Source organism: Halyomorpha halys, unplaced genomic scaffold, assembly GCF_000696795.3.
Source record: "Halyomorpha halys isolate HHAL.00 unplaced genomic scaffold, Hhal_1.1 Scaffold531.1, whole genome shotgun sequence".
Lineage (NCBI taxonomy): Eukaryota > Metazoa > Arthropoda > Insecta > Hemiptera > Pentatomidae > Halyomorpha > Halyomorpha halys.
This window is the reverse complement of record NW_027111171.1, coordinates 559,391-576,048: the sequence shown is the minus strand read 5'-3', so window position 1 is coordinate 576,048 and position 16,658 is coordinate 559,391. Positions and strand designations below refer to the sequence as shown.

At 29.0% G+C, this 16,658-nt stretch overlaps 1 protein-coding gene across 1 annotated transcript; it reads right to left on the bottom strand.

Moving 5' to 3' along the window:
• Positions 1-1,343: 1,343 nt before the first annotated feature.
• Positions 1,344-16,351, bottom strand: Nmt (N-myristoyl transferase). The gene is made up of 11 exons (XM_014425738.3): positions 16,097-16,351; positions 15,757-15,883; positions 15,567-15,681; positions 10,452-10,668; positions 9,357-9,473; positions 6,370-6,540; positions 6,105-6,285; positions 5,280-5,397; positions 3,887-4,032; positions 3,641-3,778; positions 1,344-2,028 (listed from the first exon to the last, which is right to left on the bottom strand). The coding sequence occupies exons 1-11, from the start codon at positions 16,177-16,179 to the stop codon at positions 2,008-2,010; spliced, it is 1,434 nt and encodes a 477-aa protein (XP_014281224.1). The 5' UTR covers positions 16,180-16,351; the 3' UTR covers positions 1,344-2,007.
• Positions 16,352-16,658: the final 307 nt, after the last annotated feature.

The window sequence follows — 16,658 nt, the reverse complement described above, 5'->3', positions numbered from 1 at the left end:
TCAGATAATTCATAAATTTTTATCAGCTGTGTCCAATCTTAAAAATATCTAATATGCATGTATTGCTGCTGAATCTGTGATTAATAGAAAAATATGCCTAAAACTTAATTACTGACAAATCTGTCAACAAAAATTTAATTAAGCCAAGGAATTTAAGAAGGAAGTTTCATTTTCTACCAATTCATAGGAAATTTAAAAAAAATTGCCTCAAAACTGCATGTAATAGATTAAAATAAGCCGTGTACTTCTACACCACTAGAGGGTACCCTGCCTTATGTAAAAATGAATGTTTATATAGCAATATAAACTGTTATCTATGGTATCTGTAGGATGAGAAAATACAGGATTGAAAGTTAGTTGGGTAAAGCACATCCTTTATCAGAATCAGAGGAAAAGATAGAATTTTAATAGAACCAGTTTAAGATGAAGATGTAAAAAAAAAAAAGTGTCTAGCTTTTTAATTCCTGTTTGCTTTTTAAAATGTATACTTTGTTTAATTGCTTAAGATTATGAAAATATTTATATCTGACACATAGAGCAGTAAAAGGTAGTGGAGATTGATGAAAATCGCATGAACAAAAGGTTTGTCCCAACACATAGACGATTAACATCAAAATGGAAGGCGCATGTGCTAATAGCATAGGTAATTTTAAATACCACTACTACAGTAGTCAGTCTTATGGTTTAATTGAACCACATTTTTTATAACAGATCCTCACAAACTTAATAAATAATTCACATTTTACAATCTAAAATTGCTATAAAACCCTGTGTAGGTGTAGACAACATTGGAGCAGATATAATTATTACCATAAAAAAATATAGTAATAACACGACTGAGATGGTCATGGTAGATATGTTATAATAAGAAAAAAAACTTAAATATTTACAGAAACTAACTAAGAACAGCTTTAACATATGTACAAGAGAAAATTGTAACTTATTAGAAGTATACGTTTTATGGCTTAGCCAGCTATTGGTCATTATCAAGGATAATTATTAATTGACAAATTTGGTTATAATCTTATAATTAACAATTTAAAAACATTAATTATTTCACAACCTCACATTAGTCATATAAAAAGTTCCAGGCCACTATTCTATCAGGCAGCTTACTGCTGCCTTCATTGACTATTAATAGGTTATCCTTGATAATGGCCAGGGTGGCCAAAATGGATATTTAAAAAGAATTATTAAAAAATGTGGCTTTATGTATATATTTTATTATAATTGATTTTTTAATTTATTTATATACTTCTTTATTAATTTTTATTCAACCTGTTTACATAAAAATAATCTGGTAAATAAAGGATAACTAGATATGAATAAATAAACAATGAATGTTAGGTTGGTGCTTTAATTTTTATTATGCATCATCAATATTAACCAACAATGCAAGATAAATTATGTATAAATTCGCTATACAACTTTATATAAATATAAAACAATGGCTGATTTTCATTATAACTTGTACCTCCAACATCTCAGCTCAGGTTATTTCAGCAACTGAGAACTAAATAGTGCTTTCACATAAACTGAGCAAATTAAAAAAAGAAAAAAAAAAAAAGAAATGTCTATAAGTATAAATAAAATGGCATACATCACACTTCACCGATCAATTTGATATTAAAATCAAAGCAATGATTTTATATTGACACAATTTTAAGTAACAGTTTATAATTAAATTATTAAAATAATAAACAGAAAAGAAAATACGATGTAGCAGTTAATTGTACCTTCTGTTTATAAATTGGTGTATGATTATTTGATGGTATTGCTCCAGTAATTGTAACGTTTAAGGCTACCCTCATCCTATCCTTTCTGTAAGCCTATTGAGATAGACACTTTAGGCCCCATAAATTCGAACAAGAATTTAAAATGGAAGTGGATTGAGAGGAGAAACATACAAAGAGAATAGGTAAAAGACACAGAATACAAAATCGACTAGTTGGGGGAGATAATGATATCAAATGAGCAGAGGTCATGGTAATGGTACCAATGACTAGCCTACTGCAACACCAGCCCAATCTGAAAAAAAAAAGAACAAAGTATTGTTACTTATCAAATATTAAAATAAATAATGTTAATTGTATTAACGATAGACTTGAAATTATAAATTAAGTAACGTTATATTTTAAATAAAGTGTCAGTTTCATGTCTAAACACCATATCATTTAGAGGTTCACCACATCATTGTAAAGTGAACCATTTTTAAGTTCTTCCATCATTTCTCATTTGATTACTAGTTATAGATTATAACTTTATTGAAATATTAGTAAATGTAAAAGAATGAGTTGTACTGAAATTTGCAAAATCATTAGTGAACTGTAAAATTGCTGAGTCATATTGAAACTTTAAACGATGTACACAGAAGGCACTAAGAATAAAAGAAATATCAGCGTTCATAAAATTTTTAATCTAGATAATAAAGAGCAAGGAAAGCCCAATATCAAATTGGATAATAACTAACTGAGGGCTGTACTCGAGGCTTGGCTCTAAGTGTTTCATAATATGAATTTATATTCCACAATAAACCTTTATTAGATTTAAAAATGTATTCACTTGTGTCAACAAATTAGTTCAATTATTATTGATTAGTACAAATTAGTTCTATTACAATTAGAAAAGAAAAAAAATAGATATATGCTGATATAAGGTCCTAAGCCAAGCTTGCCTTCCAAAACAGGCTGATTTTTGATAGGAAAATAAAAATTCATTAATTTTAAATTTCTAAAACTTGGAGAAACAATATCGGTAAAAATGTATGATGAGCTAAAACCTTTATAATTATGTTTAGACTAATGGGTTAGCTAAAGTGTGAAACCATATAAATCAAAGTTATGATTTAGAATAATTTCATTTTCGAAAAATTATAAGCACAATTAACTGTTGACTATTTCTACTCAATAGTACATAATATTTAAGGAAAAAAACATGATGAAAATTTAATTTAATGGGACCTCCAACATTCACCCCCAGTGCTGCTATGGAAGTCCAGAGTGGGGCTGAACCCCTTCCACAACGAAGAGATGCAGCATCAACAAAGTTTTACAAAATAACTGAAAAGAGGCATTCCATCCAACTGGCAGCAATAGCAACCTGTTGCTGAAAGGTTAAGATAATTTGAAGAGCACATATTTACAATTAAGATGGATATGGAGTATGGTAAGTAATCATGGGCATATTTGTTGATGGAACTGATACTGAAGAACCTAACCTGCCAAGAAGCCAAGATGTTGCCTTTTTTTGGGAACAGACTGGCTATGATTTTCTTCTGAAGGACTTATTTTTTATTTATTTTTCCCAGGTTAAAGAAATGACGGAGGCACATCTGAACACTTGCCCATTGACATAGGACATCAGGGATAGTTTCATTCAAGATGTGACCATATGGGTCAACAAATGTAAATTATATTGGGCTGGATGAGCCCATAAGGCGGAGGCACCTCATATTTTGGTGCAAAAAAATGAATTTAATTTAATTTTTTTTTCTCTTTAAAACTTCCCAACTTTTGCTGATGAAGAAAATGGAATGTTTTCTTCTGTCATTCTTAAATTATAAATGCTAACTAAGATTTCATTTGAAACAAGCATGTTGACTACAAAAGAAAATATAAATATAGAAATTAAAAGAATATACCTTATTGGGAGGAATAGGAGGGCACCTCCAATTAAATAAATAATATTGAAGATTTCCATCTCCAATTCCAAATTTTAGAGGTTCTAAAAATTCCTTATTTTCCATTAAATCGAGAGCATTAAATACATCAAACCCAGCCTAAATATAAACAAAAAAAAAAAAAAAATGTATCACTTCTGTAGACAGTAAGAGATTAAAACAATAGTGATGCCAAGAATGTAAAATTCACTTTAAATTACAACTTACATTTTTGGCTGATATGAGAGCATCTGTCATGAGGTCTACCCAAGGAGTTTTAGTAGAAACATTGTAGAATGAGTAAGCGGCTTTGAGTGTTCTGTAGACAGGATGATGCATCACCGTCGAGGGTAGGGTATAGTAACTGACCAGATCTAATGTCATAATGAAAATTGAAGTAAGTATAAAATAAAAATATAAGCAACATAGGCTAAAATAATGATATATCAACCATATATAGAACTTTTAATTTGTTGGACTAAATATAAAAGTACAGGGCAGAAATAAGGGAAGCTATGTAATGTAATTTAATTCATAGATCACTGCTTAATATGATTACTCTGGTTTGATTAATAATGAGAGGTTTATTAATCAAGTATAAATTAACACCCATTCTTTACATCTCGTCACAATCCTATGCTTGGAAAAAATTATTTAAATTTTCAAAATTTCAAACAAGTAAAAAATAATTTAATTTCCAAAATTTTTAGAAAAGATACAGAATAACATTTTTTCTCAATACATTTTACACCTTACAATTTTTTAAAAATATTTTTAACTTATTGTTTAAAAATTGCTCTAAAACTTAACATACAATTAATTCAGTAATTATAGTCACAATATAAGATGATATAGATACAACAAACTTTTAAAAACTGAAGATATACAGTTGAAAAAAAATGAGCACCTGACAGTCATTTGGATCAGATAATAAGTCCCTAACAGTGGTCCCAAAGTGTATCACCTTCACAAAATATTACAAAAAAAATATATAGGAAATTTACAGTGTATCCCATCATTTACTTTGCACTCTTTTTTCTTATTTTTTTACTAATTCAATCACTTTAAGAATAATAAAGGCAACATTTTTATTTTGACATGGGTGGTGTGAAATTTTTTTAGCCCAAGAAGGATACCGAAGCAATAACGTTTGGGAACCACTGCCCTAGACACTTCATAGATCAAACATCCTAAGCAATTGTATTATTTCATACACCAAATATAACACTATTATTACCTATCATAAACTTAATAATTTTAATATTACCTAATTGAACCCGGGGCTAGAATAACTTTGTACGTTAAAATTTTAAAATTGTGTAGAAAAAGCTAAATAAGGTCTGTCTCCTATTCTGTTTTATTACAGAAGCCTTTTGTGTCGCATACATTATTCCAATATTTTTAACAATATTGTTGATGAGCATAAACAAGTATTGCTCAAGTAATAGCTTAAAGAATGCAATGAAATAAAAAAAAAAAAATTATCGTTATTATAGATCATGATTCAATTATTCCTAAGAATTTACAATTTAAGCCAATAGTCATACAAATAATAGCTGATATTTTTCAATCCACGAACTTGAGTTTTATAACAAATAAAAATTGGCAAAATATACTTTACCAGTAACTTCTCCATCCACTTCGACAACAAAAGCGTCAACAATTCCAGGTTGTGGAAGAAACCAGTACCTTACTTCTTCATCAGAGAAGACTGGAGCAAGGTCAAATTTAGACAAGTACTGTAAAATATTAATATATTCTATAACTTACTTTCATGAATTAAATATGAACAGTGAAAATAAGCAAAGATATATAAGTATTATGTTCCAAAGCCTATTCTAGTTTAATTCAATAAAAATATCCAGGTTTGGGAAACCTACTTTATTAATTTAGGTATTTCTAGCTCAAATAATTTTAAACAGTATTTATGGTCATCTAAAGTAAAGCTTTACATATGTTAATTGAAAAAGAAAAGATAATATTTTTCTTAGGAAAATAGTTGGAGTTTCTAATCAATAAAATAAAAAATTACAACAATAAAAGGCTTAGCGAATCTGAAGGTTCAATACCATTACCACTAATAAATTTAAGTTAACAAATAGTTATTGAAAGAGTCTTTAGAAAACTTATTTTCTTAAGGTAATAATGTTGATATTAAGCTATCGTAAGTGACAGCTGGTTGAAAGTAAAATATTGTAATTAACAAACAATTTAAAATTTAAAAAGTTTTCATTTTTGCAGTTACTATGTTTATGATAGAATGTCTCAAACATCTTTCATGGTGATAATGCCTACTTAGAAATTTTTACTTTAATTATCTAAAAATTAAGAATAATCCCATGGTTAACAAATAGAGAACTGACTGTAATTAAATAGCTGATAAAGCGTAGTCTATTTTGTTATTCTTTTGAACAAATTAATTTCATTAAACATTTAAATATCCTACATCTGTCAGGAGTTTTTTGGCTTTGGGAAGGTCTGCTGGGACGAGTTTTCTGAAACCAGGAGTTTTAGTTTGTTCTGGCAATTTATAGAGTTTTAAAGTCCTCTGCATAGTCATATTACGACTCAAATGTGAGAACTTGACTTCAATCAGCTTTTTAGGGTTTAATGATCTATGCCAATACCTGTCCAAATAACAAAAATAAAAATAAATTAATATATTTTAATCTAATTGAGTAAAATCTTTCAATTTATAAGAGAAAACTTACCTGCATGTACCCACGGGCTTTGGTAGCACTACACCAGCTGTGTAAACTGCCTGGAAGATACCCGTGAGGTTCACACGCCTTGTTATTTCCCTAATCAGAACTGGAGCAACACGTTTACTTCGCAGCTTCTTATGCACACAAAGGAAATTAATTTCAACTATCGACTGCTTCCTGTTGTGGAATGAAAAAAAAAAATTAAATAAAAAGAATAATTTTGGCAGGATGATAAAACTCTTCATCCAATATTTAACATTTTTCATAATTAATCCATATCTTCATTAATAAATTCACCAAGCAGTTGCTAATCTTCAACTTATTTTATGGTAACTTGTGTTAATACTGTAAAAGAGAAAAATAACAAAAACAAAGAAGACAAAATTTATACAAAATGTAGAAGAAAATCAATCATGATTTTACTTTTATCTTTTATTTTTAAGAGGGGAAAAGGTATTTGGTAAACAAATAAAGAAAAGATCAAGAATAAAGTATTAGTAAAAAAAAATCCACATCTTCGCACAGGGAGCTTAAAAAATCTTTAAAAACAAATCAAACTTTTAATAAAATAACAAAGATCTGTGAGATAATCATTTAAAAATAAACTTATACCTATCTTGGGAAATTTTTTAGTAAAATAAAACACTTGTTTGATTATATTAAACAAAAAAATTATCATACTAATAAATTCCACAAAAATACCAAGAGTTCACAAAATGAAAAGAATATTGAATATGTACTTTAGAACATAACAATACCAGCACGGGTAACACATTGAAAATATTATGTAACCATAAAAAGTAATCTGATTTAACAGAAAAAAAAAATACAGATTAGGTAATTAATGTCATTTATACTCAGCTGAACAAAGCAACTATATCATTAACAGTGATTTAGGGAACAAAATATAGTTATTCTACCCAAATATAAATACCCACATTGAATTAAAGTCAAATGCAATTTAGTAGACAGACCCACATGTACAAATGACCTGATAACTAAGTGTGTTGGGTCGAGGGTACCAAAGCGCTTGGTTCAGAAGGTTGTAGGTTCAATTCCCACCTGGGTTAGTCAATATATGTTGTACAGGGACTCCGAGAAATGAATCTTGCTAGTTTCACTCAGGAGCTGTATAGGTACTTAATGGAGAACTTGAGTAAAAAAAAAAAGGTGCAATTCTTTTTCTATGCTGACCCTCCATTTAACATACAAACATCAAAGATAATGCCATACTTCATTCACGGGGATGACACTTGCTATTTTAGCTAATTTTTTTTTCATCTTTTAACCAAGAATTTTTCACTAAATGATTTGACCAGTAAATTTTTATGGGAAAGAACAATTTATATTTGACTATTTTAAAGGATTTAAAAAGGAATATTTATAACCATCAAATCATAAACCTTAATTATGTAACTAAAACTCAATTTTCCCTATTTATATTTTTAGTGACTAAAATTATTCTTCCTCTTCAATTATATAATACTTTTATTTTTTTTTAAGTGTCCATCCCCATCAATTAATGGGTTTAGTAACATTCCATTGAAGATAAAAGAAAGAAAAATTAAATAAATTTATACCAGAATTGTTAAAAGGTACCGATTAGCCACAAATGTAGGTAATAAAAACTAATTCATTTGTTTTACTAAATTGAAAGTACTTACTCAACAAAAACCATCAAATGCTGATTCAATCAGTAAATGAAAGTAGATTATATACCCTCAATGTGTAGAAAGAAATGCAATGAAAAACTATTTTTTACAAGAATTTTAAGATGCAGAGTTTGGAAAGGCAATTAAGTACAAATGAGTGAAAGATACTTAAGATGTAATTTTAAAGTTCTATCTCTAGGCAAAAAGACTAAGACTTCAAAAAGATATGAGGCTGTGAATTTAAAAATATTTGTAAATTTCGACATTCTCTTCCAATGTCTCTAATATGATGGCAATGTGTAACCATATACCAACCACACAATGTTTGGGTGTGAATGTGCAGAGTACAAAAATCCAAACTGCTTCCAAAAATATTCAGTCAAGAAAGACCCAAAAAGAACATGAAGTACAAAAAACGACTAAGCTTATTCAGGCAACATCTTAAATTCTATGGTGTGAAATTAATTTCTGATGAGATGAAACATATAAAGGAGGAGATCCCTGACCCATTTGATCCACCTGTTATTTTTCTCTACCTGGCCCATTCTGGTATACGATGTGGTTAACCTACGTGCTGCCAACCTATTTTAGCCAGAGTAGGAAGGTGGAGATTCATTCCGCGGTTGCACCACAAGATAAATCTCAATCCACCCTCACCAGATTAGGACTGGTGCCATTTTTCACTCTAGATTGTCAAGGCAACGCCTTCTATTCTCTAAGTCGAATAAGCAAAATAATATTTTCATCTTATTCCTTTCCCCATCCAAAGGTCAAAAAGAAATAAGAATATAAACCATAGAAGTATGATAGTAAATAATAGAAAAAATAACTTGAAACTGCGACGAACACACTATTATTAAAAACTATCTACATCATACAAAAGCTTACTGTAAGATGTAGATAAAACAATTTTTTCTTAAATTAACAACTACTACACATAACGTTTAGCAGTATTAATAGAATGGAATCCTTAATTTACCAACTATTAATACGTTAAAGAGTTGCTTTGTTATAAAAATACTTACAAATACCAGAAAATATTAGCTGAAGATTAGCAAGTCCTTGGTTTAAAACCTGAAGAAAAAAAGAAAAATTGTTACCCATTCATTAGAGCTTTTAATAACACAGTTACAAACATATGTTCACACTAATGATAAGCAACTAAACAGATAAAATTAAAATATCACTAAGAAAGAATAGAAATCACAACGATTGCGATGTGTGAATTAAACTGATACCAACATTAATTGCAAATGATTAATAATATACACATTATATTTGAACTTACATTAATAAGCATCTAAAATACACAGGGGAGACAGACATTAATAAAATACATACTGGCCATATATTGATAGTTTTGCAGGTATAGCAGATATAAATCCGACAAGACGGCCACTTTTAGATACTCGAACGCCACAATGCCAATCTTTCTTCCAGCCTGGTGGCTGCAAAGCCCTATTTAAGAAATGTTAAATGTTAATACAAAACAAAATATGTGGTAAGAGTTGTTTATTTTGATATATTAGGATTAAAATTTGATAATAATCAAACCTAGCAACACACAGATTCAATTCTGATGCCACCGAAAAGCATCATAATCTAGGATTTACTATATAGTAACCAAATTTATCATCCCTCCCTCTCCCACAGGACTAAACATAACCAATCCTGCTTTGTACAAGAAGTTCATTAGTAGGTGACCGTAGATGTTATATGAGAAGATGGTTGGGAGTGTGGTCAGAGGAGTGCATAAATAAGTAAAACTTATAAACTTACTAACTTCAAAGTTTACTAAACTGACCATCTTTTCCTGAATCCTAATTTGAGTTTTGAACCAATGCAATAGATAATCCTAACCTATAGATAATCTTTTTATTGATTAAAAATTTAAATTTTAAAAAACCTGTAGCTAAATAACACTGATGATTATCAGTGAGCAAACTAGACTGACAAAGAACCATATACATCACCATCTTCTTTATATTCTTCTTTCATATTATTGAATATTATTTAGTAATATTTAGCTAAAATTCATGACATTAGATAAAATAAACAAAATTAGAAACTAATGTTTATTGCTATGAGAAGGTTATTTAGTTTATTGGATATAAGGCAGATAAAAGATTTATTGACTAAAAAAGCTTTAATCAGAACAGTAAAACAATTCATTTCAAATATAAAACTACATAACAAATTGTTATTTTTAGTGAATTTAACAAGCTTGATTTTACAAGATACTTCCTAGTTACTTTATTTTACAGAAATATTGATAAGTTATTGAGAAAAAGAATAAAGAAAAAATATATTTTTTTTTTTAATCACAAGTTTTAATATTAATTAAAAATAAAAAATCCATAGCAAATTTTGATTAACTTAAGATTTTATAAGGAAATAATTGATATATATTATTTATAAGGTAATAATTGAACTTACCATTTAAGAAATTGAGGAGGATAATCAAACCTAAACATGGCATCATCATCTTCAACATAGTTTTCTGTTAACAGAGTATAGAGTTCCTTCAGAACTAAAGGATCATCTAAGATCAAAGTATCCCATGTAAACCCTTCCGGTAATGAGTAAGGCTCCTGTCGGATTTCAGAAACTGGTTTATCAGGTTCTATTGGACCACACACAGTGATCTTCTCATCTGCAATGCCACAAAAGTAAAAAGTAAAATAAAGTAAATAGGTGTCTGTCGTTTTCTGTAGAAATAAAAAAATTGTTGTGAAAGACTGGTACATCACGTTTAATTGTTCACAACTAGCCACTATCTTTTCCCATCTTTCTGGCAGCATTCTGACACCATCTTTTGAGGCTAACCATTGATCCAATTTTTTGTATCTCCATGATGTAAAGCACTGCTCAGACAGACCATGGCCCATCGACAAGAAAAAGTGATAATCAGAGGGGGACAATATCTAGTGAATACAGCGGATGGGGTAGGACTTCCTAATTAAGTGTATCTAAAAATATCTAGATGAGTACTGCAACAAGTGGACAAGGTTTATCATGAGGGAGAATAATTTTTCCATGCCTGGAGTAGTAATGTGTGCATTTTTCCTTGAGTGATAACCTCAATATCATTAATTGTGTTTGGTAGAGATGGAGACCAGAAATGGTTCCACTTGGTTTAAGCAACTCGTAATTCAGAACATCAAGCTGATCCCACCAAATACACAGTGTGGTTTTTCCTTAAATATTCAGTTTGGCTTTCGATGTGGAAACATGGCCAGGTGGTCCCCACGATTTTCTCTTTTTTGTGTTATCGTAGTGGATCCATTTTTAATTATCAGTGACTATAAGATGCAAAAAAAAAAAAAAAAATCTTTTTGTAGTGTTGTTTTTTTCACCTCACTAGGAACAGATTGTAAATTGTACAAATAAATTTCGCCTCAACCAAGATTTTGTAGGATAACTATATAGTTTTTTATGAATCTATTTTTGGAGATATCTCCAGATTGAATCCTAATTTTTATTTTTTTAAAAATGGTATAAATATTTAATGGGAGATAGGTGTATTACAACTCAAGAGACAATATTCCATTAGAGTTTTTTAAGCAAAATCAGTTTTGCTGTTTTGTTTTGTTTTTTCTCAATATATTATTATTATTATTTTGTATCCTATACAGTATATTAATCCACAGTATCTTAAAAATATATATGAACAAATAGTCATAAATAGAAAATTCGAATGATAATAATAATAAATTTAGACGAGTGTTAAGATTGAAACAAAAAGTAGAAAAATATACACGTTTTTCTAAAAATTTTATGACAGCCTGGTAACACTGGTTGTACCGCCTAATGCAGGATCTCATGCAAGGCGCGAAAAGGTAAAACAGAGCGCGGACAATATTATTAGAGTTGCTTCAGACACTAATAATGAGTGATATAAATCGTATTAGTGGCGTTATTTTGTGCAGTTTGATAAGTGATAATTGTCTACCACAGTTCTTACCACATTTAATCCAGGTAAGATTAACTTACGTTATTGTAAAAATGAATGGAGATATGGATTTGGTGTTCATAGGAATATATTTGTTACCTAGGCCACTTAATTTTTCTTACCAGCTTTCGATCATAAGGAACCATATTTAGCATAACTCTGAGTTACCAAGTTCTGAATCATTTATACTAGTTGTACACGAAAATCTAAATGAAATCGATTTTGAGTTCAAAAGGACGATCTAGGTCTGAAGTTCTGGAATCGAAACTACCTGTTTTAATTTATCGAGTAAGCATTTTCGTTTCTCTTCACGTCGTTTAAAATTTGAACACTCTTTCCGTTTAAAATACGAGAAGAAAAGAAGTGAAATAGGAAAAAATATGAAATGTTACAAAGTTGGGAAAGTAAATTGTTCGAAATAATTACTGGTGCTGCTGTTCATTTTTAAAACTTTTTTGATTATTTTATTTATTTCTTACTAATGCATAGTACACATTTACAAATACGAATTCAAACGGGGTATAAAAAACGAAAATTCCATTAAAAAATAACGAAAAGATTGTACGATATACCCTACACTTTCAATACGGCCACCATTTCTTTTTCCACTAATTTTATCACACTAACCCACAAATGCAATAAAAAATGAAATTTTATTCACGCAAACTTGAGAGGACGGTCAAGGTTTACGAGGATAAAATACTAGGGAGGAAGTTTCATGAAAATCGTTGAGGTCTTTTCCGAGCTTCAGTCTACAGAATAAGATGTTTTCCGGTTGTTACGCACAGCATAATCAATTTGTATCACACCTTTGGTGAGGTTTTACCATAAAAAACCAAAATCAAAGAAGATTGGTCTACCCGTTTGCCGAGATAATCTCGATCAAGACAGACCAATATTCAAAAATGCAATTTTACTGCTATTGTTTCTTTTTCCCTCAAGGCTTTGAAATGCAAAAATTGGCCGATATCTGCATTTCTAAAATTTTATTAATTAAAATATTTCAAGAAACAGATAACCTTTTAATGTTGGATGAGACAAGAAACTTGAAGTTGGCCTCATTAAGAATACAAAATATTTATGATGAACAAAGTAGAATAATTTTTTTTTTCCAACCTCCAAGAACAATAAACTGAGTATTATACATCATGATAAAAAAAATTATAAATTGAATTGTACTTAAAAAACAAAACATAGTACACTGGTAATGTAAATTGGCTTTTTCTTTCTAGTGATATATTTTTCAATTTGTTTTTAAGTTCTTGTATGTATTTAAAGACTGTAACAGTAAAGTTTGAATTTGACAACTTCTCAATAAGATCATCATTTCATTTTAATTATTAGAAAACTTAGGATTTATCTTAAATTATTTATGTGGAAGTTATAATAATAAAAAAAAAATTAGATTTATTAATAAATCAGTGATCCTCAAGATTTTTAATCAAATACAATTAGGTCACTATAATCTGTTCCAGAAGATTGTACAAATAAATAAATATTTACGAAAAAAAAAATTAAAAAAGTAAATTAATTGATTACTAACATAATTTTTCAAAACATTTTTTCATAAGACAAATGGATTAACTTTCTAATTTAAAAAGATTATGAAAAAAATCTAATGAGAAAAAATAAGTTGTATTCTTAATATTTTCTCAATAGTTGCTACCTTGACCCCTAGATGGGTTAAAAACCAATACAAAAATTTGTTTTTAATGTAGTAAAATCAAAAACTACTAAATATTAAAATTTTATTGCTGAAAGTTTGAATTTGAGAAACAGTTTTCTAATATAGGAATAGCAGAACATGCTATTGATATTTGTCTTAAAGAAATTGAATATCATTTCATGATATTTATTTGTAATTTGAAATAACTCATAATTCAAAATTATTAATATATCTATTCAATCCTTATCTTATTTTTAATAAAGGCCTGGGTAGTCTTATTCCATCTAAGTTTGGTGGCTAATCAATTAATGCTTCGGTGATGGTGATGAGAATTTGAAGTTTAAGAGCTCGCTTATCCTAGTTTAAAAGGTAGACATATAAAAGCAATAGCAAATTTTAAACAAACTTTAATAAGAAGCAAAACCATGAAATTACGACAAAAACGTAATATTTTAAAAGAACGATTGCACTGCAGTGATGAAAATCATAAATAACCCTTTTCAGAAGTTTTAATACCAGATTAATTTATTTAAAAACTGAACAGCAACAGTTGATAAGGGGCAAAAAACAGTTTTGCCGAAATTAGGCTGTTTTCTACAAACAGTCATCACTTTAGTTTAATGAATTTCCCTGCCGGAGGTTCACAAATGGATACTACCAATAGACGCATAGAAATTTCCCACTAGCAACTTATCAAAAATTGTTTTGATTTACCAGTTCCAATCATAATAATTGTGAATTCATTCCTAAAAACAACGTTCTATGACCTCATATTTTTAGGTTTACCCATGTAAAGAACACATTCCAAGATGCAACACTCTATTGTCACTATAATTGATTTTTTTTAGAACCGCCCATATATACATCACCAATTTATGTGAAAGAAGTGGGTAGACTTAGGCATTGATGGGCTGATATAGTATCAACAAACGAAAGGGCCATCTATATACTAATACATAAAGCTGAAACATTTGTTTGAATGTCTTTATTTCAGAACAGAATAAACGGAAAGAGTTTTTGAGAAAATGAAAGAAAACTATGAAGGTTTAGTTCGGAAATTTGTGAATTCTAGAGCTGCATTAGAAAATTCCTTGACTCACACATTTACATAATTATGTACATACATAAAAGAAAGAAAAAAGTATTTACTTTGTTTTCATTTATTTTAATAAGAAGCATAATATCGAAACAATAAATATTATTTGGCAATCTGGCATAAGCATTAATTTGTAATTAAATAACTACATACATACTTAAAGGATACTTTATTTACAATGAATTTTTGTCAATGTTCTAATATAATACGCACAAAACAGTATTATGTAGTAAAAAAGTTGTAATTTTTTCTGAAAGTAAACCAAACACAAATTTATTTCTGGAATTGTAAGTTAATGCATAGATATTTTATAACTTCTGTGAGTTCTAGGCAGCAGAAAGGACTGATTTTTAATAAAATTTGAGTTCATGGCAGGATTCCATTATAGAGAGCAATTCAAATGGATTAAATTTGTACAGAACCTTAAAAAAATTGTCCGTAATGAGGAAATACACCAAAGAGGGGTTTCCATAAAGAGCATTTTTTTTTATAGAATACATAGGTAACTAAACATTTCAGCTTACTATCTACAATTGGATATTGTGTATTTAGTGATTAATAGAAGATTTTTTGAATTCATTAGCTCACAATTGATATTTTAATAAATCAAAATAATCATAGGACTATTATTTTGTTTCGATACAAAAATTACAACTAAAAAAAAAAAAAAAATTTTCTTAAAGCTAACAACCATTGCATTCATTAAGAATTAAGTATTTTGAAAAAATATAAACAAAATTTATATTATATCAAAGCAAACAGCAATGGCATAGTAATTATTCAACACAATAACAAACAATGCATAAATAATCTAAATTACTTTCAAACAATGCTTACCCATTCGAGGAACAGGCTGAGTACTCCAAAATTGATATTGCTTTTGCATTGCTTCTTCAGTAGTTTTAGCAGCTTTTTGTTGGATGGATAGAACTTCCATCGCTTTTTTAATTTCCTAAAATAGATGTTTTATTAATATGGATTTCTGTTGATTAAGCTGGTGCAAAATACTTAAAATAAGCATTCCAACCTGAAAAGAAATGTTGCAACTTCCAGGTAACTCAATCTCATTGACATTTAGCTTCACAGAATCTATGCGAACAGTCATGTCGCTGTTGTTATTCTGTTTATTTTTCCGACGATTCCTTTTCTTAGAGCTATAACATCAATAAGCAACAGAATAATAAACATTGGAAACAGCCGATAGCACAACAGATATAAAACTCAGCATAGATTGTAAGATCAACTGCCATATGCTTCTCAACATAGAATTTAACTCTGCACTGAAGCAAGTACTCAAAATAGTCACTGTTTCATTTACACTAAATTAGAAGGCAACAATGAGTGAACTATAAACTATAAAATCAAACCTTTTTGATGTAGAAACTGTCCCTTGGCCCTGAGTTTCCCCTGTGCTGTCTCCTCCTTCTTTATTTTCTGTATTATCACCCATTATAAGACAAAAGGATCTTAAATTTATGTTTCTATAAAATGGAAATTGAAAAATTGGCTATTTAAAAAAATAATTTAATTGTACTAATTTACTAATTGCTATATTCGGTAAAATTTAACACTTATAACCTAATCGATGGAAACCGAAAAATCGAGTCATCTGAGACCTGTAGTAATGTAGCCTCCCTTTTCAGTGTTGATACGTTTTCTCCGCCAAAACCTATTTGAGTTATTATGATGTTATTATTAGTTTCACTAATTTTACCGTAATTAATTATTTATTCACCCCAAATTAATAGTTTCTGCGGAGAAATCTATATATATTAACTGGTCTTTACTTTATAAAAAGTCTTTACATGAGTGGTACATACATAGGCGTGGTCAAAATCCCGCAATCTAGATTCCCTTTTCATCTTAATTTTCCTTTACAACTAATAATTATGAAATAGATTAATCGTTTTTATTAAAATAATCTAAATT